General features: G+C 33.3%; 1 protein-coding gene across 1 annotated transcript in view; it reads right to left on the bottom strand.

The window, feature by feature from the left end:
- Dmd (dystrophin) overlaps nt 1–26390 on the bottom strand; it is a 2013932-nt gene that overhangs the window by 1601578 nt on the left and 385964 nt on the right. Inside the window, exons 6-7 of the mRNA XM_013507710.1 lie at nt 23378–23550; nt 12494–12612 (exon numbers count right to left, since the gene is read on the bottom strand). Coding sequence (XP_013363164.1) covers nt 12494–12612; nt 23378–23550 — 292 coding nt within the window. The remainder of the gene's footprint in view (nt 1–12493; nt 12613–23377; nt 23551–26390) is intronic.

The raw sequence follows: 26390 nt of genomic DNA, 5'->3' as shown, positions 1-26390 counted from the left end.
TTTTTGGTTTTTCTCCGGTACCGGGAACCGAACTCACGACCTTGCGCTTGCCAGGCAGGCGCTTTTGCCACTGAGCTAAATCCCCAGCCCCAGTAAATACTAATTGTGTAGTTTAATGAATAGAGTATTTTACTGTATGTTTTTACCCCTACCTACACTAGAATTTCTCTTACCTTCGTAGTCTTTTTGAATGTGTCAATTCCTTTTTCTGCAGCCAAATTTTGGCCGGTCCCTGCTTTATTTCACTTATTCCCTATCTCTGTGCACTGAAAAGCTGTGCAGATGACTACACGTCCAAACACACGCATGCAAACACAAAAAAGCAGTACAGCTTATGAAAGACCAGCGCAAATATGGGAGGAAAATCTGAAGATTTCAAGATACGTATAAAATACATCTGAAATACACTTAAGAGAAATAAAATTATGTGTGTGTGTGTGTGTGTGTGTGTGTGTGTTCTGCTAGTTCTTTATTCCACAAACACATGGAATTCTCAAAGGACGCCATGATCCCTTTGTTGATATCTCACTCATCTCCATCCACGTGTGGTCTCCAAGATGAGAAATTTATCATTGTCTTTTGTTTCATCCTCTTTTAAAATATTAAATAACAATATAGTAATTTTAAGATAAATTGATTTTGAATAAATTCTACTGAAAATTGCAAAAGTAACAATTTTCTAAGGTAGGTTAAATACAAAACTATAATTTACCAGGCCACCTATCTACATACAGTTAATAATGTGAAAGCTGTACAATGAGGATGGAATTTCATGAAGGAGCACAGGCCCAGCATCCACAAGGCTAGGTTTGATCCCTAGTGAAAAACAATTAAAGCAAAAAGAGGATTATTTCTCACATAGGCACAAGATATTATAATTAAGAATTATCAGATCATCAAAGGAAAACCAGACCTCAAACTCTGTATGTATAATATGAAGTAACATTAAGACTAATTAAAACAAATGACAAAGAATTGTTTAAATATATATATTTAGGATCCAAAAAACATGCTATTCTGATCATGGTTAAATCTACAAAGCACCTAATCTTTCAGTGTCTGTCATGAAATGCAGAGTGAAAGAACCATTTTATTTTTATTTTATTTTATTTTTTTTGGTTTTTCTCCGGTACCGGGAACTGAACTCACGACCTTGCGCTTGCCAGGCAGGCGCTTTGCCACTGAGCTAAATCCCCAGCCCCGAAAGAACCATTTTAGACAGTTGGAACATGGAATGCTAAGGCACTGAAATGAGTAAACATGATTCTGCATCATTGTGCTTAAGAAAGAATAGGAGAAAATCCTGAATGGACGTAAGGCTAGCACTTAACAAAATCTTCCTGTGTGGTCACTGAGCGAAATGCGAATGACATGAACTGGAGTGGTGGCTCTGGAGGTAAAGAAGTATGAGTGACTTTTTAATATATTCCAAAAGTAAAAACAATAAGGAAGCATAAAGTGTTGAAATTTTAGAATGATTGGGATTGGAGAATAAATGTTAATTTGAGCATGTGAGTGAGTCGATGGCCCTACTGACTGATCTAGAGAAAAGTGACAGAGGACAACTGTATGAGGATCTTTGTTTAAATGATCATTTGCTTGTGGAACATAAGATAATCAAACAAAATATTGCATAATTATATCATCACATTTTATATCCAGATATAGTTTACATTAAAATTAAATCTGAAAATATCTTCGATTATTTTATTATAAATAGTTCTGACAATTTATTTTATCAATGTTTAAAGCTATAAATTATCAGCTTAAAGTAATTTATAATATGTATTTACTATTTTAAAGATTCTTAATCAAAGCACTTGATGTCAATGCAGATATAGTTGATTCAGGGAGAAAATAAAAGAAGTACAGTGAACTCATCCATGTGTTTAGAGGCAAATTAAATCACCTTTCAAATAGCCCCAGGATGGAGGCAATCATTAGAACCGAAGGCTAAAAACCAGTGTTCCTAATAAATTGTTTTCTGAGCTTTATAAGTAGATGTCCTCCCTTATATATTTTGTTGGCAATATTTGTTACCTTTATAGAGAAGCAGCTTTTCTACAGTTCTCAAAATAGCGAAGAACCTGAAGTGTATTATAGGCCAATGTCTCTTGTAATTGTTGACTTAAACATAATTTAAAGAGCTTTTTCTAACATTAAAGGTGATTAACTGCACTGGATTTAACTTTTAAAAATACAGTGCTCCAACCTGTGGGGGTGGGGGCTGTGTACATATGTGGGTTTATAATTATTTTATACAAGTTGGCTCATGTGTCAGTCTAAATGAACAACTTTAAACATGAGATTAAAAACTCAGCTTTTCATTAGTCCATTATCAACTGTCACTAAAAGACATGTCAGGTTGACATATAGACTGACAAAACTACTCCTAGCCAAATGGAATGCACTTAAACCAACCCACTGGTGGCATTAATATCATAGATGGTGAAGTTAACTAAATCATTTGCTTATTTTAAATGGATTTATGCAATCACAAAGTTATACTCTGAAAGCAGTGATTTTACTGCTACTTTAAACATTTTTTATCTTTTTCTTTTACTGTTCCTTACTTATGACTGGAAATATCTCTAGAGTAAGATATTTTTGCCAGCTGTTCAAATGAAAGATATTCTCACTAGCTGAAAAAGACATTATTAAATCCCAGATGACAAAGCACAATGATACTAATTAGGATCAAGTTAAGAGAGGGAGACAAAAAAGAAAAAAGTATGTAAAAGATCACAGTCAAGGACCCTTTCTGCACACACTTGGATGACACTTTGGTGGAATTCCGTGTACTGTCATACAGAGATCTGGAAGTAGTAAGCAGAAAATGAAACAGAGGAAGGGATGAAAAGGATAATGATGAGAGAAAGAAAAAGAAAGCAAGTAAGAAAGAGGGAGAGACAGAGAGAGAAAGAGAGAGAGAGAGAGATGCAATACAGCTAAAGAGAGCTATGCATACTGGAGACAAGGCAAGTTCCTTAGTCTTGAGAAAGTTTGTTAGCCAGTTTTACATGACTGCTACTCTATTTCTATTTCATGTAGTGAATAAACCATGTCTAATTAACAAGACCATTAGCAATGAGCAATGACCCAGTAATTAAAGATTTGATCAGTAGGTTTAGTCACCCCTTCAGAAGAAAATGACAGAGATATGTTTAGATTTTTTTTTTTTTTTTTTTTTTGGTTTTTCTCTGGTACCAGGAATCGAACTCATAACCTCGCGCTTGCCAGGCAGGCGCTGTGCCATTGAGCTAAATCCGCAGCTCCTGTTTAGATTTTTAAAAAGGCATATTTCACAGAAACAATTGTCCTGTTCTGTCACTTTTACCTTAGCTGTACTATATCGCATGTGGTAAGCTTTTAGGGATTGATAGTGTCAGGGCCACAACTCAGACCAATGGAAAAATATCAGCTCTAATTTCAAAATTTTCATAAAGCTAATGAAATAATCAGAATGTCAGCTCAAAACACAACATTTACATGAAGCTCCTTCAGGGAGTTTTATTGGACAGGAGTGTTAGAAGTAAGATGGACGTGGAGAAGCTATAAACTCACATTTGATTCCAGCTCATTTATTCATTGACTCTGTGATCTGGGTTTTAATAAAGCTAACCAAAGCCTCTCAATTTTTCTATTTGTAAAGTCAGGAAAAACTGCCCCAGAATTATTGTGTTCAAGAAACAGGATTAAAAAACGTGTTACCTAGAATATTGTCTCTTTACTTAGACTCTAGTTGTTTTTTGTTGTTTGTTTGTTTGTTTGTTTCCGGTACTGGGAATCAAACTCATGACCTCTCTCTTGCCAGGCAGACCCTGTGCCTCTGAGCTAAATCCCCAGCCCCAAGTATTTTTTTTTAAACAAAAATAATTTTGTAAATTTGAGATTTTACTACCGTTGATAAGTTAGAAAAAATCTTTTCTGAGGAAAACTGTTCTTCAACTGGAGGCAAACTTTGTTCAGCTATACTGAAATAATATCTCACAAGAGTGATATTGTAGGACAACTGGTATTTTCTAAAATGCAAAACCGGGGCTGGGGATTTAGCTCAGCAGCAAAAGCGCCTGCCTGGCAAGCGCAAGGTCGTGAGTTCGGTTCCCGGTACCAGAGAAAAACCAAAAAAATAAAAAAATAAAAAATAAATAAATAAATAAAATGCAAAACCACTGAGTCTCAGCCACCCTCTTTAATAAGCCACCAACTTCTCAGTCACTTAATAGCTACAATATTTTTCTCATCTATCAACTTGATATCACATGACTTATTAAGCTCAAAACTTTATCACAAAACAAGTAATCTAAGATTGGAACTTATTATTTTAATTATCATAAGTCAATTTGTAAAATTTCTGGCCTCCTATAAAGACTAAATCTTATTGCTATGAATATTAAATTGCCTTCTCATAAGAATTAAATGGTATCAACCAGAACTGCAGTTCTTTTTATTATTATTCTAAGTGTTGTTTTAAACCAACACATTTTGATTTTCCATTTCATTTTTCAGCTGTTAAATGACCGGAACATTTTTATACAGATTATGTAATTGGAAATATATGTACCAATATTATATTAGTTTTTTACTGCTAAGGTATTTAGATTTTCATTTATAGGTTCTATATCTCATTGTTATTTTTGTTTTTTTTTTCCTGTACCTGGAACCGAACTCACGACCTCACACTTGCAAGGCAGGTGCTGCTGTGTCGCTGAGCTAAATCCCCAGGCCCTATAGGTTCTATATCTCTTATAATTGTTTTTCAGACATGGTTAATTCCATTTTAAAGATTGTGAAATTATTACAATTTTCCAAATATCAGCAAAATATGCCTTACTTTTGAATATTATCTTTGTCTTAATTAAAACTACTTTAGAAATTTTAAACTCTTTATGCCATTTTATTATCATTATTTAAATATTCAAAATGTGTTCCCTTAAAGAACACCCTTCTGTGAAAAAAATTTTAAAAAACCTAGATAGGCAGTATGGAACACTTTAACAGCTTAAACTTTTTACTATTTTATTTATTCTTCTATAGCTCAGTTTTATGAAATTCAACTACAAAAGATCAAAGATATATTTTTTAAGTACTTTCTTTAATAGTCTTATGAACTCCTTGATGATGTAACTGGGTGCACCATTCACAAGATATTTTCTATTTATCATTCAGCATTAGAAACATTGGTTGCACTAAAATAATTTATTGATATTCTAAAATTAATTAAAAATCATTCATTGCAAACTTCAGGACCTAGAACATTATTTTCTTCCACTTTAAAAAATTCTATAACAAATTCTCAAGGATAATTCAGAAGAAAATCCCTTTTATATAGGCAAGTAATTTATTCAAATGTTCTGAACAAATATTTTATAGAAACATCCAAAATGATTAAGGTATAATATACTACTGAAATTCCCCAATGTAATAAAAGAAAAAAAAAAAACAACTCCATTGGCTATTTATTTAATTTTAACTTATCAGCTCATAGTTGGGATAAGAAACATAAATTGTGTAATTTTCACGAAGTCAAACTGGCAAATCGTAAAAGAATATGAAAGGCTAGTAAAATTACAAAGTTGAAGTATAAAATTTGTATTGAGCTCATGTAGACACAGATATATTTTGTGTTTTGCAGGTTCCCCCGTCTAAGTGGTTGAATTTGGAAGAGTTACCTCCATTTATTTCAGTCACCCATACAACTAAAGTGGATAAGCAGGTCAAAAATAGCTTCAAAATAGTTTCAGAGAGAGAGAGTAGTGATTTAGTAGTGATTTGTTCAAATTGTCCAGAAAATATTGCTTTTTGTATGGTGCTTGAGCTGAAAATAATGTAGAAGACAAGACATCAAAAATCGACAGCAGATGTATACTTTTCTGTCTCTGTTTCTGTTTCTTTCTCCTCTCTTCTCTCACTTTTCTTCCCTACTTCCCCTACCCCCTCCAGGGTTGTGGGAAACATGAATTCCCATATCTATCTCTTTTTAATTCTGTAATGACAAGCAATTTAGTGTTCTGCATTAGAAAACCGGAGATTGTTACATTAAAATCTTAATGTTAATCAAGTCACCTGTATCACCAGATAGAGATACCTATCCTCATTTTTATACTAATATATTAATATTATCTTATTTGTATATTTTACCCAAGTAGACAGGTTTTCTTTATTTATTTTGCTATGTCTTACTTTCGTGTACAAAATACTACTTCATTTGCCCATAAATATTTATTTTCTGTGGTAGCAATGATAGATCTAAGGATGCCCCCAGATACCATGGTACACTTTTCTTTAACTAGAACTAATTAAAAGAGCAATGAGTAATCACAACTAAGTATGCCATCTTTTAGGCCATGCATAAGTAGACTGTAAAAAATAAAGTTCAGGATAAAACTTAAAACTATCAGGGATATTCTAATAAGTACCCTGCCTCCAATGATATTTCAAGCTAGAAACAATCACATTTCTCTGGATTTCCTCAGCAGCCATCAGTCTTTTATAGCTTCATTACCTGTCCGTGCTAGTTTCACCTCTAAGCAATGCTAACAAAATGTATATTTAAACTCTATGACACAATATTTTCTGAATTCTTTGCTGGAAGATTGTCCTAAATGTACATGAAGCATATGAGATGGTAACAGTAAACTTTCCAATGTATCCCTTTCCTTTGCCAATGCAATAATGACATTTCTGTTTTGTTCATTTCAACTGTGATTTATTAAAGTTCAAAATTAAGACATATTTTCATTATTATTACATTTAACACTATTAAATTTTATTATTTGCTTTATTTTTGTTTTTATTGTTTGTTTTAAGTGATCAAATTTAATGTTTCTCTGAAAAAGAAACCCTAGAAAAAGTGATCTCCTGCTGATATAATAGGAACATTATTTTGATACTACCATATCTGTATAAGGAGATGATAATACTTTCTATTTTGCATAGCAGGATAACTACACTAAGAATTGTTCTTCTGAAAAATTCAGAATTAAGGTTTAGATAAAGGTTAGTAATATGTGTAATGACTCTGCCAGAGATAATATATAATTCAATCATACAAAATAGTATGAGGTAATGTATATTCTATATAGGTTATTTTGAAATCAAAAAAAGGAAATGGCCATTTTTATTCATATATGCACTGTTTAAATTGTAATATATGGAAAAATATATGGCATGAAAGAAATCCATGCATCTGCAAATTTTGGAAAGCAGAGAATTTAGCTCCAAAATGGCTGGTAATTTTATTATATATTATTCCACTTAAAATACCATACACAAGAAGAATGTCAGTATATTCTACTCCCACTGTATTTTCTGAAAACAAGGTATTCTAAAATCATTCTACAGAGATCAATGTAAATTATATCAAATGAATGTTCATGTTCATAAATTTATGGTTATTTTAAACAATAGAAAACGTTCTGCATTCTTTTTTTTTTTTTTTTTTGGTTTTGGTTTTTCTCCGGTACCAGGAACCGAACTCACGACCTTGCGCTTGCCAGGCAGGCGCTTTGCCGCTGAGCTAAATACCCAGCCCCCATTCTGCATTCTTATAGTGTAACCTTTTCATTTTTAACTTGCCTTAACTACTTGATATTTCTTGTCATTATGGTGTCAAATATGGTGGTTGCAATAAAGATGGGTAAAAATAATAATGGTCCTTTCTCATATCAAACTCAAAAGAGGAGACCTTAAAGACATTCTTGTCTTTTATAGTAAATGTTATATATTTTTCCTTGAATGTTGTTGAAAACTAAAAACCTGTCTGCATGCGAAGTTAAGCCTGAAACATGCGCTTCGGTAGCAAAACTTTCCAATAGACAGAACTAATTCTTGGAAAATAAGCCTCTAAAAACAAGTCAGAGTGATACAGGGATTAGCCAAGCAGAAAATAGAATCTGTGTCACCATCCTCACGAAGTCAAAATGAAGTGTATTAAAACCACAATCTAATTGGTTTGTAAATGTCATTTTGAGGATACAAAAATTCCTCTCAAGTCCTTGTGTTCTTTGGTTGTTGTTGTTGTTGCTGCTGTTGTTAGTAAAATTTAACTGTCACCATTCATTTCTCATTCTAAAGTGACTCTGCGAAATAAGTAAGGACATTTCCATATCAGATTGCATATTACAAACGGAAATGGCTTTCTGCAGAAATGTGCAAAAGTCATCTAGAACAAGCAGAGCGTTTTAGCCTTGATTTTTTTTGATTCCTTTACAGAGAGAATCTTCACTTTGTTGTTCACAAGGAAAAGCTGACAAAGCACTCTCTTAATATAAAGTTGTTTGTGGACTGGTAAACAAACCAATTTGTTTGAAAGTCAGGGAAACAATGTGTATATAAGCCACAGAACACGTACAATGTGTATTTTATAGAGAAATCATGATACAACGTGCATTGTCTGATTCACAATAGGAAATATTTTCAAGGTTATAAACTTTTTCTAGGTGTGACAATAAAGATGAATAAATTATTAAATCATTTACCCTCGATATACTTATTTTTGCCTATGTTAACATTTAAGCATGCTACAAACAGCTCCCGAAATGGCTTATGCTAATGGCTACTGCTACTTATTTTAAAAGGCAGTTCCACTTAAAATCTCAGGTCTCAAAATACCAGTTAAGGCCAAAGAAAGCATTCAAAAATCTATGAAAGTGAGATATGAAAATTGTTTCAATGACTTTTTAATTTATAAATCAAGCCAGTCAATAGAGCATATGCTTAAAACTCTGAAAATATTATTTAGCAGATGTTAGCCTCTATAATACAATAATATAAATATTCCCAAACATAAAATACAATGTTTCATTAACTTGCTCAGGGGCATATAGATATGAAATGAAAATTACTTTGAAGAATAGCTGACATGGTGTAGCATAAGCTAAAGAGCCAGTACTTGCTTAAATAAAAATATGAACTCTTCAGTGGCAATTACTAAACCGCATGAAAGTAGTTCATGGATCTGATTGTCCCCCACGACATACGTTGAAGAAAGTGTTCTAAACATGTGAGGCTAAGAGAGCATACTTTGTCTTGGTGAATAATGAATCAGAAAATTAAAATTCCTATATTTACTTTGAAATCATCGTGAATATTATTATTTGAAAAATACTGTGCAATAAAGTTTAAGGTATATTTGGATATTGTCTTAACAGGCAAGTAGAAAATGACAGATATCTAAAAATATAACATAGGATTTGTACTGAATCTTCATCTTATTGACAGTCATAATAAACTTTAATAAAACCTTTTAGGAGACATAAGGCTCTTTCAATTGAAATGGAGCCCGTAAATAGAAAAGGTTTCAGATGCGAGATTTTATCGGTAACGTAAAACTATAACCAGTGTTATGGGCTTAATAAGCCCACATTTCATATTATATTTGTTTGATTATGAAATGCTCAAATTTAAGATTTTGCAGTGGTTTTCTTTAAAGCCTATACAATGTACATTTCAGCATACAGTCTTATGTAGAAGTGTGTGCAGTTAGGTATATCAGGTTTTCATGTCATAAGATACATTATTTATATGACTCATTTTTATTTGTGTTTTCATCAGTCTACTTTCTGTTTATGATGTGTATATCCACCTAAGATACCCCTATTGTTCTGGTTCAAAAGGGGCCATAACTTTCAAAGGTCATATTAGCTATTTATATTTTTTTTTAGTTATTAGGGATTTATCCTAGTGAATCCTGCATTCTAGACAAATGTTCCATCAGTTACCCACACCCTCAGCCTGGAAAAAATCTATTTAAAACCTACTCTTACTATTTTATGAGAAGATGGGGCATACAGGTATACACAAAAATAACTAGAGCATATACCTCAGATAATGGGAACTGATCACCACATGAGAATTTAATGGACTACAAAAGCATTAGCAGGATTTTCCTTCAAATCCATAGAATAAAGATCTTATCTTCAGCTTTTAGACTTCACATTGTCATTACAACTGTTCTCTCTACCCCACCAGAGTAAGAGAAAATCACGTAAACCAGCAACCAGAATCAATAGTGAGGTAGAGTGCACTTATGCTGCAAAATGAGGATATACAGCTCAAACAGTTTCTCCCATCGAGCTAAAAACTGGGGAAGATGCGATGTTGATTAATTTCAGAAGCAGAAAAAAGATTTACAGGAGTCAGTTCTTAGCCTTGCATTATCCAGAGGAGAAATATTTCTAAGGAATTTAATCCCACACATTCAAATTTTTCTTGTTGTAATATAATTTCCCATATATATTTGCTTATCAAGGCAAGAGCAGTGCTGGAGATATAGCTCAGTGGCACAGAACCTCCCTGGCAAGTGCAAGGTCATGAGCTCAATTCCCGGTACCATGCACGTGCCCCTCTCTCCCCACAACACACAACAAGAGCAGATGCTTCTTAATTAATTTATTTATTTTTTTTATTTTTTATTTTTTATTTTTTATTTTTTGGTTTTTCTCCGGTACCGGAAACCGAACTCACGATCTTGCGCTTGCCAGGCAGGCGCTTTGCCACTGAGCTAAATCCCCAGCCCCGCTTCTTAATTTATGATGGGGTTAAATCACAACAAATCTATCAGAAGTTTAATATAACTTTATAAAATTGCATTTGTGATTCAGGGTATATCTCAATGACAGAATGCTTACCGACCATGTGTAATGTCCTCATTTTGAGCCCAGGCATCATAAACAGTGTATTCTCAAATCCTAACCAATCAAACATCCTAACAGCACACCATAGAGTATGGGCTGTTTCCCTTCATGACAGTATGGCTGACCGGGAGCTATGGCTCACTAGTGTGCCCAGTATTACAAGAAAGGATCAACCACCATGTCACTATCCCAAAAGAAAGGTCAAAATCAAAAATTCAGATTATACTTTCTACAGAACGCATGTTGTTTTTCCACCATTTTAAAGTTGAAAAAAGTGTAAGTGGAACCATCAACAGTTGGGTATGATCTGTATATTGGTCAATTAGATATGAGTATTTTCCTTCTTGTGGTAAGTATCTGATACAAAATATCTGAATTTTTATTCTGATTATACATTGCTTTTTGAGACCGTTTATGGTTAATTGCCCACTTCCCCAATACAGATCTTCTAGATTACTTGATGCAGTCACATTAGTAGGTTTGCAACACTTAAGATTAGACCCTGGTTGATGATAAATTCACCCTCAAAAGGCTATCTTCTAAGTCACTTCTGAGCTTTTCTTAATAGAACCTACCAACAAAATTTAATGATCTCCTACTCTGGAGTTGATTCAATATTCCAAAAACTAATAATCTGCTTCTACTATGTCACAATTACTACTCAAATAGCAGCTTCTGTAATATTGCAGATATCAATTCTACTGTGTCTCAAACATCTACTTTAGAGTGTGACAGCCCTCAGCAAAGTAAAAATGGATTGTGATTTCATAGAAGTTGTCTTGACATACACTTTTTCATAGGCCAGAGCAAGAGTAGAGGTGAGGATGCCATTATTCATCTAATCCACATGTCTAGAAGGTAAGATTGTTTAACACCAGAATGATATGGATAAAGGTTAAATAATACTAAAGTAAGAAAAATATCAGTACAGTGCTTCCGGTCAACTGAAGAAGCAGAAAATAAATAAGGATGAAATGGAGGACTGCCCCAGTGACAAATTATAACAGAAGCAGTGCCAGGAATAGTTTTCCCAATTTAGTTTATTATTATTATTATTATTATTATTATTATTATTTTAAAGAGTAAAAGAAGGATAACATACTAATAGGGGAGCTTACTGAATTACAGACAAAGTGGTAGGAAATTACCAATGGTTGTTGTTTTACATATTGTCATCTACAAGATAGTTTCTCAGGAAAACAAATAGGCAAATAATAGTGAGTTACAGACAAAAGTGGTAGGTTATTATCAATGGCTGTTGTACTATAGTTTGGTATCTTCCAAGTGGTTAGTTTTCCCGATTTAAATAGTAAACCATGTTGCCTTTTATAAAGTATATGAAAGAAATTGGTAGGGGCAGCTAATTAATTATAGCTTATCAATCTATGAAATCTCTTGGTAGAATAAGCACAATATTAACTATTTATAATTATTTGGTGTCAGTGCTGCAAGTGCAGTTATGTTTCATCCACAAAGCATGTTCTATAGGCTTTTGCTTGTTTCATGAAGAATTGTACTTCAGCATTAGGTTTTCATAGTTTAAGAATTAAAATGGGGACACTGTATGACATAATATAAGACAAAATATTTTAAGTACACTTAGAATATAGGAAAACATAAGGTACATATATTTCTATTTTGTTCTTTTTTTTTTTTTTTTTTTTTTTTTTTTTTGGTTTTTCTCCGGTACCGGGGACCGAACTCACGACCTTGCGCTTGCCAGGCAGGCGCTTTTGCCGCTGAGCTAAATCCCCAGCCCCTATTTTGTTCTTAATATGTGTTAATGTCAGGTCTTAGACAAAACAACAAACAAACAAATTATACTGCAAATACTGGTAGCCCAGAAATATACTAACCTTCAGGATCGAGTAGTTTCTCTATGCCTAACTGACATTTGGCAAGGTTGAATGCATGTTCCAGTCGTTGTGTGGCCGACTGCTGGCAAACCACACTATTCCAATCAAACAGATCTGGCCTGAAATACATACACACACAGACAAATACAAATATAAATCAATCTAGAGAGTTCCATGAGATACACTTCCATTCTGAATTCTGGTTGATAAGCAAGGTCCATAGTCTTTTAAGTATTATGTTTCCCTCAAAAATATTTCTTATTTAAAGAACTCACAAATATAATTGAAAATAATTGAGAAACTGTACACCTTAGATATATTTGATTTTATTTGTCAATAGTACATAAGTAAACCTGGAAAAGAATAAATACCAAAGGAAGTAAATAATCGGCTATACTTCACAAACAATAAAAATGAGTTAAACTCATCTAATCTCATAGACTTGACAACCATCCATTTACAGGTAATCCAGGTTTAAAAACTTATACTGCATCTCTTCTCTCAGCTCCAGAATAGATTCAACTACATACTCAGTATCTGTACTCAATCAGAAATCTCGTGTTCAGAACTGTGGTTCTTCTACATAACCCATCACATTCTTCAAAACCCTTATTTCACTTAAAGTTTCCAACTCCTCAAGAATTAACAAGTTCAAAGTTGTAGTTTTTAATGGAAAACCCTTGTAGTCATTTTTTTTTATTTTAAAGAGAATAAAAAATAACAAAATAACCACAAAGGCAAAAACGTAACAACACAAAACAATAAAAACGATACAGGATTTCAAAACAAAATGTTAGGAATTAACAGTGGCTGTTATATTACATATTGTTGTCTTCAAGGAATTTGCTCACCTGGTAAAGGTGTAGGAATGCAAGATTGATCAAACCATTAAAGAGAATAAAAAGCAATAAAAAAATTAGAAACAATACAGAGCTTCGCTAACCAAGATGGTAGGAATTCCTTCGAGTGCTTTTTTATGACTCGGTCTCACATAGTTGAAACTACACCCAGGACTTGATCACTTCACACTATTCCCACTGCCATCACCAGAGTCAAAACTATCATTGTATAATATATGAATTATAGCACTAGCTTTATAACAGCTCCTCATTCTCCCACCTTTGTCCTTATTAATCTATTCTCATCAGGGCTTCCAGCATGATCTGCTAAAATGTTTCATCTTGTCCTTATATAAAATCTCTACTACAGAGGAAGTAAAACTTAGATGTTTAACTATGATCTACAAGGCTCAACATGGTCTGGCTCCTCAGACCATAACTCTCTGATTTTATTTTTTGCCTTACTCCTCGTATTTCACAAAGAGGCGAGATAGATTCCTGCATTTGCTTTTCCCTCTGCTTGAAATTCTGCTCGCCAGACATCAGCATACTCTTCCTTTCACTTCTTTTGGGTTTTTACTCAAAAATCACATTCCTGATGTGAATTCTGCTAATGTTTGAAGCCCCAAATCAATCTTACCACATTTGTTTCCTTCCTCTTAAAGATGTTATATTATTCTGATTAGCACTTACTATCATTTACCAATAATATAATTTTATTAATTGTATCTCTTTATCTCCTGAATGTGAGTAGAGATATCAAATTTTTGCACATTTGTTCACTACTAGAAACTCTATTTGAAATATAGTAGGGGCTCAGTAAATATTTGTCAGCTTCATGAGAAAATAGATGAAAATATAATATATGAACATCATTCTACTTGATAATACCGAAAACACAAAGGATTATGAGGGGTGATGATTATCCTATGGTAGTTAAAAATCCAGTGAGAAAGAAAATGGATATATAAAAATAAACTAAATATGAAAAAATCACCTACAATTAGATACGAGGTATTCTAAAATCTGAAGAGCTCAAGAAAGTTGTTTGAGGCTTAAAAGTTAGCTTGGGTTTGGATTAATAAAAGTATTGGAGAATAAAATTTAAAATTCTGTGACTGTTGCAGAAACAAAGGAAAAAGCAGAATATTGTTAGATAATCACAAGCTACTCAAAGGCCTGGCTTTATTGTGAGATTCTGAGTGCCAAGTGGTGAGAGCCATGGTTAGAAAGGCCTGGGATGAGTATGCATACGACTTTGGCTTTTAAGAATTACAAGCTATACTAACAACATTGATAATCATTACTACAATGATTCTCCATCGTCTCTGGATCACAGACATCTTTGAGAACCTGATGAAAGTTGTGTAACTTTTACTCAGACAAATACCTATCCTTATAGCAAATACAAGTGCATATATATAGTTTTAGGGAATATGGATCTGTTAACGGATGCTTGCTGAAGAATTCAGGATGGCAATTTTTCACCCACTTTGTAGATTATCTTTTCACTGTGTTGATTGTTTCCTTTGCTGTGAATAATCTTTTTAATTTGATATAATCCCATTGGTTCATTCTTGTGAAACTGGAAATTAGATCTTGTGGTGTTATTTATTGTGTAATTTGGGTTCTGCTCAGGAAATCTTTGTCTCTGCCTATGCCTTTAAGAGTTTCACCAGATTTTTTTCCAGTAGATTTAGTAGTTCTGCTGTTATATTTAGATAGTTGATTCATTTTGATTTTATTTTAATATTGAGTGAGATATACAGATCTAGACTCACTATTTTGCTTGTGTTTAAATAGTTTTCCCTGGTCCATATGTTAAAGAGGTTGTCTTTCTCCGGTATGTGTTATTGGCCCATTTGTCAAAAATGGAGGCCGTTGTTGTTTATGTACCCTCTATTATTTTTCACTGGCCAAAATATCTGCTTCTGTGCCATTTAAATGCTATTTTATTTATTCTTGTAGATTTGAAGTGTAACTTGAAATTCTAGATTGTAATGCTTTTTCCTTATTATTGTTACTCAGAATTGTTTTGGCTATTCTAAGTCTCTTTTTGATTCACATAAATTTTAGAATTGTTTTCCTAGTTTTGTGAAAAAGTGCTGTTGATATTTTGATTAAAATTGCATTAAATCTATGTATCATTTTGGTAATATAGCCATTTAGCTCACATTGTTTATGCCTGTCCAATAACAGAGGATGCCTTTCCATTTTCTAATGTCCTCCCCATCTCTTTTTTAAAAGAGTACTATAGTTTCCATTTTATGCTTTTTTCCCTTCTTTATTTAGGTTAATTCCAAAGTATTTAACTTTTTAAAGCTATGATGAATGGGATTGCTTTCCTGATTTCTTTCTCAGTGAGTTCATCTTCAGTGTATGGGAAAACTATTGATTTTTCGTGTTAAATTTTTATCCTGCCAGTTCTCTGTATTTGTTTATTAGCTCTAAGAATCTTCTGCTCCAGTATTTTGGATCTTGAATCAAAAAGACCATGTATTCTGCAAATAAGGATAGTTTACCTTTTTCCTGTTTAAATCCTTTTAATTTTTTAATGCCTGATGGCTCTGGTTAAAGTCTGAGTACTGCATTGAACAGGAGCGCTGAGAGAGGACACCCTTGTCTTGCTCCTAATATCTAAAATGTAAAGAAATTTTTAAAAATATCCTGCCTCAGAAATAAAAGATGCAATCAAAATGAACTATTAATATAAATAAGCAATTTGCAAAAGATGAAGAATGGCCAATATATCTGTGAAAAATGTATGTAGCCATTAGAAAAATGGAAATAAAAACAACACTGAAATTTCATCTTCTTAGAGTAAGAATGTCTATTGTCAAGTGCTCATAAAACAATAAGTAATGGTGAAATTGAGTAGAAAGCGGAACCCTTCCAGGTGGTTCGTAGGAATGGAAATTAGTAAAACCACTATGAAAATCAGTATGGAAAAATCCCAAAAGAGTACACATATAAATTTCATTTCACCCAGTTAGACCTCTTATGAGTATCCTCCCAGAAAGGTAAAGTCACCATATTACACTGACACATTGCATTCCCGTGTTCAGAGCAGGCTAATCCATCATAGCTAAATTATGGAAGTGTCCTATTTGCTTATTACCAGATGAACGGACAAAATAACCACGATATATTTTCCAAATGGAGTTCTACTCAGCTATGAATGAGGAAAGATTTCAGTCAATTTTAAGAAAATGGATATATCTTGACACCATATTGTTAAATGATGTAAATCAGACACAGAAGGTTACATGTTGCATGGTTTGTTTCTAAGGGAAGAGCCAAAAATATGAATAAAGAATAAAATAAAAGATTATGGGAAAAGGGAGGTAGAATTTGTGGAATTGTAAAGGGACCTGGGAAAGGAAGAGGAAGGAAGAGCAGAGTGGAAGAGTAAAAATAGAAAAAAATAAGAACTCAGGGCATGTAAGAGACCAAGTCCAAGGTTGGATAACGAGTTACCTTTAAAGGTCATAATCCAAAATGAAAGTACAAATGTTTCTCACTTGTCTTCCCTTTATTCTTTTCTTTTAAAATTACTTTTATCCTAACTAATACACAGAATTTTTGTACAGTTACAGGCAAGCTAATTAAAATGCAATCTCATATTTATTGTAAATTTTGACAAGCAGTGAAAAATCTTTGGGAACCTAAAATATTCATAAAATTGGAAAATACCTTCAGTGATGGATCATACAAATAGGAAGAAAAATTACATTTTGGCCTAATTGGGGAAGTTTTAACTTCATTGTATGTAACATATACATCATTGTATTTTCCTATCTCTATGCAATGAGAGTGGAAAAGAATATATACGAAAATGTATGGAAACCTTTTTCTACATTCAGAACAATAAACAAGCTTAAATGAGCATGATGAGGAAAATATAGAAATGCCTCCTCATTCCAATCTTTTTCCCTCTCTTCCTTCCACTTCACTTTGGCCCCTAACCACCTGACTGTGCAGTTAAGTAATGTAAGCTCCATAATTTGTTTGGGCTTTGGCTTTCTCATGTACTTTTTTCAGTTTTTATTTTATTAGTACACATTTGCAGTGCATATTGATTTCCCTCTTTGTGGGCAGTTGCTCTATGTACATAACACATCTTAGTTACTTGCTTTAATCCCCTTGCTCTTCCCTCCCTTCCCATCCCTCTGCCTCTTAATCCCCATCCTTTTTGCAAAGATCTATCTCCTTTTCCTTTTTTATTCCTATTTATTTCTTTTATTTTATTCCTATTTATTTCTTTTTTCCTTTATTCCTATTTCCTTTATTCCATCTACCTTTTATTTTCCTCTTTATTTATATTTTGTGTTTCTCATATAAGAGAAACCATGCGATATGTAAGCTTATACTTCTGATTTATTTCACTTGACATTCTTGTGCCAAATTGTATTCAATTTCCTATAAATGACTCAAATTTATCCTTGTTCATGGCAGAGGAGTTTTCCATTATATAGAAATACATTTTCTTTATCCATTCATCTGTTGACAGACATATAGGCCACTTCTAAGATTTAGGTAAAAACATTATGGAAATTAGTATGGAGATTTCTCAAAAATGTTTGAAATTCCATTTGACCAAACTGTTCCCCTACTAGGCAAGCTCATTTAAAGAAAAAAGGTTTATACTGAATGGCTTTCGAGGTTACTTTTCTCATTAAATGTGAATGTATCTTCTAATGTTTAGATCTTTGATCCATTATAATTTTTGTTCAGTGCATGGTGAGAAGTATGGGTCTAGGTTTAATCTTTGGCATGTGGAAAGACAGCTTTCTCAACACATTTATTAAAGAGATAATCTTTCTTCCTGTGAAGGTGTTTGGCCCCTTTGTCAGCGATAAATAAGCTGAGTGTGCTTAAGATTGTTTCTGCATCTTCTACTCTGTGCTAATAATTCTCAAGTTTGCTTTTGTTTGTTTTGTTTTTGTTTTTGTTGGCAGTACCATGCTCTTTGTATCCCTGGAAAAAAGAATAGGTAAAACTCTTGAAGAAATAGGTATAGGCAAATAACTTATGTAAAAAACCTCTATTACACAGGCAATATTACAAAGAATCAACAACTGGGATCATATTAAATTTAAAAGCTTCTGCACAGCAAAAGAAACCACAAGCAGAGGAAAGTGACAAATCACAGCATGGGAAAAAATTGTAACAGCTATTCCTCAGACAAAAGACTAATGTCTACAATATATAAAGAACACAAAAGATCAGATCCCCAAAATTTAAAGACTCAATCCAGAAATGGGCATCTGAAATGAAGAGATACTTCTCAGATGAAGGAGTACAAACAGCAAATATATGAAAAAAATTCTCAACATCACTCAAGAAATGGAAATTGAAATAATGCTGAGATTGCATCTCACTCCAGAAAGAATGGCTATCTTGAAGAAATCAACAGTGACATATGCTGGCAAGGCTATAGCGAGGAAGGAACCTTTCTCCATTGTTGGTGAGAGTCTAACTGGTACAGCCACTATGGAAATCAGTATGTAAAGTCCTCAAAAAACTAAAAGTAAAGGTTCCATTTGTGTCAATTATTCTCCTTCTTAGTATCTTCCCAAATGAGTCAAAAGCATCATACCAATGTGATCTATGTACGCTCGTGTTTATAATAGCACAATTTGTAATAGCTAAATCTTGAAAACAGCCCAGATGCCCATCAACCAATGAATAGACCAAAAAATAATGTGTTTTTATGTGCAATGGAACACTACTCTACCATAAAGAAGAATACACTTGAGACATTGTTAGGCTAATCGGTGCACCTCTTCACCATATCTCTAAGTGAAATAAATCAAACACACAAGTTTAAATATCTCATTGTTTCTCTTATGTGAGAGACCTGAAGTGCAAATGAGACCCAAAATGGAAGATAGGTATCAGGAAGTAGGAAGAACATGTCCAAATGGGAATGGGAACAAGGAGAGAGAGGGAAGGAAAGGAAAAGGGATTAGAAGCTTTTATAAATGGGGAGGGGATAAAGGTTGAAGGGAGATCATGGCAATGGGAAAAAAGAATTAAAATATTATGTATACATACATAATATAAATTAAATATTAATAAAATATAAATTTTAATATAAATTAAAATCTTATGTATATGTACAAATTTCTTATGACGAATGTGCTCATTATGTATGGCAATCATATACTAAAAACATCTTTTTTTAGAAGTGAAGCTAGGGGCTGGGGATTTAGCTCAGCGGCAAAAGCACCTGCCTGGCAAGCGCAAGGTCATGAGTTCGGTTCCTGGTACCAGAGAAAAACCAAAAAAAAAAAAAAAAAGTGAATCTATCTCTCTCTCAATCTATCTTTCTATGCTGTGCTGAGGATCAAACCCAGAGCCTCAGACACACTTGGCAATAACACTGAGTGCACATATGGCTCCTAATTAATTGACATGACTAAAATTCATTTATTAATTACTGTTTTATATATCTGGATTTCTTTTCCTTTTTTGCCTTGGTTCCTTCTTCTTTGTGGTACTGGGGATTGAACATAGGACCTCTGTTGTGAGCAACATTCTGCACACGTTCTTTTTGACAGAACTGCTAAGTCGCCCAGGCAGGCCTTGAAAGTTTTATCTTCCTTCCTCATCTTCGTGAACTACTAGCATTACACGTTTCTCTTACCACATCTTGGAAAATATCTCTGATTTTCAAATGCGCAAAAGTTACAAAACTATCCAACTATAGAGGAAAGCCATGTAGCTTTATGTGCTAATCTAGATCTCAACTCCAAATAGAATATATAGCCCAGGATCACCTGATTTCAAATGAGACTGACTTTGTAACTTAGGAAATTCAAATTTTGGATCTACCAGGTATTAGCCAAATGGTCTTAGGGAAATTATATAAAGTTCTATGCCTCAGTTTCCTAAGCTGTGGTATAGTGATAAAAGTAATATCTAGGTCGAGAACTAGAAGGGATAATTTATTTAAAATGGTGTCTACAAAATAGTAATTATTTACAAATATTAGCTATTATTACTATGTTCTAAGGTTACCTATGTATAATAGAAATATGTTTTCCATGTATAGATCCAGGCCAAAAACACCTATCTTTAAAGGACAGATGTAAAAGGAAAAGATATTGCTCATATTTATGTAATAATAATCTTTACATATGGTGAGAGTTAGAGAAAAAGAGAATTTAAATGTAAGTGTGCTGCTTTCCTCATTCTTAATATCAAATATTCAAAAGTACTTTTTAGACTGCATGGGCATTTTTTTTCAATAGAGCTATGTCAATACCATTTAAAGTTAAATTATAGGAAAATGGATTACACTTTAAGCAGTTAAATTAGGATATGGATGGGCATGAGAGGGGAGAATATATATGTAGACTTATGTACAATTGTTGAGTTCATATATTCACTTATATATAGTCTTAAAATTCATTTCAGAAAGAAATAAAAATATATGATACATATTACTATAACCATCAGGACAAAAGTAGATTTGACAGCAGCTGAATTTAAGAAAAAGACTGAGATGGAGTAAGATTTGGGTCATAAACGTATGTTCATTTTTTTCTTCCTTTCCCCACACCTTTAATATCTGATTTTTTTTCAAAAGTGTACTTACTGTGGCAATAAAATAATCAATTAGGAAGATAATTTAACCTCAGTTTTAAAATTATAGCAACTTTACGTACATATTTCTTTTCTGTTGTTTTTTGTTTTATATGGGTACTGGGAATCGAACTCAGGACTTCATGCTTGGCAGACAGGAGCTACACCACTGAGCTATATCCCCCACCCTACCTGTGTATTTCTCAATCAGTTATGCTTGGGTTTTCCTATAAAATTACAATCTGGCTTCTTTTCAAATGCATTGCACTGCACTTTGTGCTTTAACACAAAACTTCTAATTTCCAAGGCCCTTTGTCAGTCTCTGTGCTCTATATTAAGCACATGCCTTTGTTCTATATAGCTTAGTCACTCAGTTATCCAAATCAGGACACGTCATGACATTCCTAAGCAGACCAATGACAATCACCTTGGAACAGAAAGTTCAAATACTGTTTTTCTTTATATAAACAATATGAACATCTGTCAAAGACAAACAATCAGATGATTCATGAAAGAGCACTGAACAATTGTGGAGAACACCTTGAAAAGTAACCATGTAATGTATAAAGCAACAGTTACTGATGATTCATTCAGTACAACAGAGGAGTCATATAAATGAAGATATTTTGAGAAAAAAGAATGGGTCAGGGACAGGGCAGTCAGGGTATGTTTGCTGTATTACCTGCAAATATATTCTGTAATCATAAAACAGAATATTAACAAATGTAGTGTGTTCCCATACTTGTAGGATTCAAGCCTTCCACTTGAAGAGAAAATATTAAACAGCCAACAAGGACTGCATAACCTGATCCTCAATATTTTTGTTCATCTGCAAATGTGTACATGAAGAACAAGATCAATATTTTCTCTGCCCCTTTCTGAGAAACATGTGGCTGCATAAATGAGCCCTGACTCCTAATGCAGAAGGAACGTTTCTATTCCTTCTCACTTGACTATATTGAAGCTGTGGAAACTGTCTCCTATCCTGAAAAGCAATTTATTAACACCGTTTAAAGTGCTGATTGCGTGTGAGTCTGCCTCCTTTCTGAAATCAGGTTGTTGAGTCATTGACTCAGAAACCCTGTTTGGGTGTTGTTAGTTAAACCTAGCTGGAGGATGACTCCTAACAAAGATGCTTATTTAAAGTGTGTTTGCCCTTATTTTGAACTTTACCCTGATGAACACTTGTACTGTGATATTAGTTTACAGAAGCAAGATATGCATATGAAACTGTAGCTGCCTCAAAAGAAAAAAAAATCAAAACCGGACAAGTCAAAGTGAGAAAAGATGACTAGCTCTGAATATCAAGGAAGGTACACTCCTGTGGCATTTTCAACTCTGTTAACCTTTTTTTTTTGGTACCGGGAATCAAACTCAGTACCTTGCGCTTGCCAGGCAGGCACTTGTGCCACTGAGCTATATCCCTGGCCCTTTCAGCTCTGTTTTCAGCAAGGCATTTGACTCAGGCTGGGCAAATGTGATAAGCTAATGATAATCTCTAAAGTAGATATCTCTTAGAACAAATACAGTAACATATACATATATGTAAATACACATACATACATGTATGTATATATATCACATATATGATATGGTACATGTGGCATAGTACTATACATGTTGTATGTGTACATGTATTATAAATTGTAAAGCATATATTCTATAGAGATATATATTTCCAACATTTTTGCCTTTTTTTGTTTGTTATTAATTCATCTATTAAATTTATTGTACAAGAAAAGGAAACAACTATTTTGTCATCTTAGGAAATATAATGCTTCATGGAATGTAGTTAAGGATATTTGATCCTTATGAAGAGCTGCAGTACAACTCTCCCTTGCTTTATAGCAATTGTTTTGCTGTTCCAGAGCAATTATTACTTTTCCTATTCTGAACACTGAATCACACAATTGATTGTGTTTTTGCTGTTTACCTCAGTTGCTAAGATGCTCAAAGGCTCTTTTAATGCTGAAACAGAATAAAATATATGGGGACTAATAGTAATTGCTATCCAAGTTTATATAACATAAAATAAATATCTTTCTGTATTATTTATCCAATGATGGTAAACAATTTTACTACAACTACTAGCATGAAACTTGAAACCATTTTTTTAGGCTCATATGAACATTTTGTTTGTACAAAAAGACTATTTTCAATTTCAATAAATTTAGAGTAAAACCTGGATGTTCTAGAGTCTCAATCTCAAAAATTTTGATCATTTCCCTCCATCATAATCAATTTCACACTCCAGTAAATTTAACATTCAAGAACTACAGGATGCATCGAATAAACAATGGAAGAACATTCTTAATAAATCCATTCTAATGAGTAGTTAGATCAACGTGGTCATCATATGTAACATGTGGGAATATTAGGAAATAATCTGGAATTATAGTATTCATATATAAACTAATACTTACAAAATTATTTAACATCTCAGTGGCATCCTTACCTATGACTATGGATGAGAGCATTCAAGGCCAGGCCATCAGACCAGCTGGTGGTGAAGTTGATGACATTAACTTGTGGATAATTACGAGTTGATTGTCGGACCCAGCTCAAGAGAATCTTTTCACTGTTGGTTTGTTGCAATCCAGCCATGATATTTTTCATTACATTTTTGACCTATATGTGGTAAAGAAATGTTTGTGAGAAACACATTCCCTGAAGAAGAACTCTACAAGCTTTAATGTGTGTGTGTGGGGGGGTGTGTGTGTGTGTGTTTTGTTTTGTTTTGTTTGTTTTGATTTTTTGAGAGAGAGTCTCACTATGCAGTTCAGGCTGGTCTTGAACTCACTTTGTAGCCCAGACCGGCCTCAAACCTGCAGTGATCCTCTTGCCTTAGCCTCCCAAGTGCTGGGATTACAGGACTGCACGACCACACGCGATGACAAACTTTAATGTAAATGTCCTTAATTTTTACTGATAAATAATGACAACGTTAGAGCTCATCTGGAATGAGAAGTAATAGATTTTACCAAGACTGAATCCACTTTACTTGGTTAGGAATTTCACAGGTTGGAACCTATCTCATATTATTTATGAAATATGTTCATTATTAGCCCTAAATTCAGCCATATTAAACTATAAATTTGCTGCTTTAAGAACTGTTCATCTTCTAGTTTTCAATGGGTAGGCTACAGAAGAGGGCACAAAATGTTAGACTTACTGTTAATCAATAATTTAAGATCAATCAATGACTTTTTTATATGGGAAGAATAGCACAGTAGATGAGAAAATATTTTTTTAAAAGCTTAGGTTCAAATTTTGTCTTTGATTAAAATAATGTGTGAATTGGGCAGTTTAATCATTGTAGGCCTCAGTTATCTATGCAAACAAAATTGTTAGAAAAAATTAAAAATGGTGTAAAAATTAAAGAAAAAATTTATGTCTGTACTATCACTTAAAATAATGCTAATCATGCTTGTTGACTAAAAGTAAAAAAGGAATACAGAAGATTATGCCAGTGTAAATTTTTAGATCAAAACACTTTTAACACAATGAAAAAAAAGAAACATTTATACCTAAGAGCTGTAGATATGTGGGCTTGGCTTTATTTTCTTTAAGTGGTTTCAGGACATTAGATTCTCTTCTAGGCTTTGTATATGTGCAAATATTTAGTTAGTTATTGTACTTCAAGGTTTCATTCCTCTGAGTAATCTGTTACAGCAATATATTCTCAGCATGTTTTTACAGACTCTCAAGAATGCAGTGACACCATGTTATAGAACATACTGTCTACCTATTCTATTAAAGGACTGTTTATGAGAAACTTGAAGGAAATATATAAATAAATGTGAAGAGTTTTAATACCAAGGGCTTTCCTTTGGGAAGTATAAAATGCATACACTAACAAATTTTCTTTCGTTTTAAAGAGCGTAGCAAATGAGAAACAAACAAAGAAATAGAACAGTAGCAGCATACCAGTATTACAAACATAAACAAATCAAAGCAAGAACATTCAAAGTGATACAGAGTCTCAAGACAAAAAAATACGAATCAACAGATTAACAAAAGTTATTCAGATGGCGAATATTTATTGTGAGCTCTAAATGGCACATTTCAGTTTGACTTTTCATCCATGTAGAAGTTAACAAATGCTTTTGAGGTAAATACATATTGTTCTTTGTTTTTTGTGGTTCAAACCCAGGGCTTTATGCATGCTTAGCAAATGCTCTATTACTGGTCTGCACCCTCAACCTTGCTTTATTGTTCTTGATATATAAATTCATTTTTAAAAGTACCTATGCTAAGTCTAGCCACACTTACTTCTGCTACTCTAACGGTGACTTTTTCAATCATTAATGAAGGAGATTTTATTTGATTTTTTGCTTGTTTTTGTTGTACTGGAGATTGAACACAGGGCCTTTGCATGGACCTACATACTCAATTTTTTTTAAAAAATAAGTTTATTGGTACCCATGATATACATAATGATTGCACTTATCACAGTGCATTTGTACCTGTACATGATATATTTTAATTATTCTTTTTTTCTCATTCTTCAGCCCTTCCTTCAACCTTTCTTCCCCTTCTTATTAACAAAAGTTTTGTTTCCATTTTTCTCTTATATTCTCTTTTTTTTACATCTCTTTTCCTTTCCTTCCTTCTACCTCATCCCTCCCTCGTTCTCCTTTCCATTTGAACATTTTTATCCTGCTACCCAATATCTATCATTGATTTTAGTCTTTACTTATGTTCATGGTTTCTCACACAAGAGAAACAATGTAATATTTGAACATGTGTGTACAGTTTATTTCACTTAACAATATGATCTAAGGGTTTATCCATTTACCTAAAAATGTCTCAAGTTTATCCTTCTTTCTGGCTAAGTAGCACACCACTGTATAAAAAATCCCACATCTGTATCTATGCATCAGTTGATAGGCATTTGGGCTGTTTCCAAGATTTAGCTATTGCAAATTGTGCTGCTATAAACCTGGGCGTCCAAGATCACGGTAGTGTGATGCTTTTAAATCTTTCAGGAAGGTACCAAGAAGGAGAATAGCTGCCTCAAATGGAACCTCTACTTTCAGTTTTTTCAGGAATCTACATACTGATTTCCATAGTGGCTGTACCAAGTTAAACGCCCACCAGCAATGGAGAAAGATTCCCTTTCTCCCTCACCAGCATGTGTCACTGGTTTGCTTCATGAAGATAGCCATTCTTTCTCGAGTGAGAGGCAATCTAGGAGTTGTTTTAATTTGCATTGCTTCAATGACCAGAGATGTCAAACCCTTTTTCATATATTTATTTGCTATTTGTACTTCTTTATCTGGAAAATGTTTATTCATTTCACATGCCCATTTTTGTATTAGGTCTTTGAATTTGGTGGATCTGATTTTTTGAATTTTTTATATGTTCTACATATTGGTCCATTGACTGAGGAACAGCTGGTAATTTTTTCTTTTTTACTGGGTTGTCTCCTTACACTGCTTCTATATTCTTTTTTTTTTTTTTTTTTT

The sequence above is a fragment of the Chinchilla lanigera genome, unplaced genomic scaffold (genome assembly GCF_000276665.1).
Source record: "Chinchilla lanigera isolate Chin_1 unplaced genomic scaffold, ChiLan1.0 scaffold00134, whole genome shotgun sequence".
Taxonomy (NCBI): domain Eukaryota; kingdom Metazoa; phylum Chordata; class Mammalia; order Rodentia; family Chinchillidae; genus Chinchilla; species Chinchilla lanigera.
The sequence above is the reverse complement of the archived record's forward strand: the minus strand, read 5'-3'. Positions and strand labels throughout refer to the sequence as shown.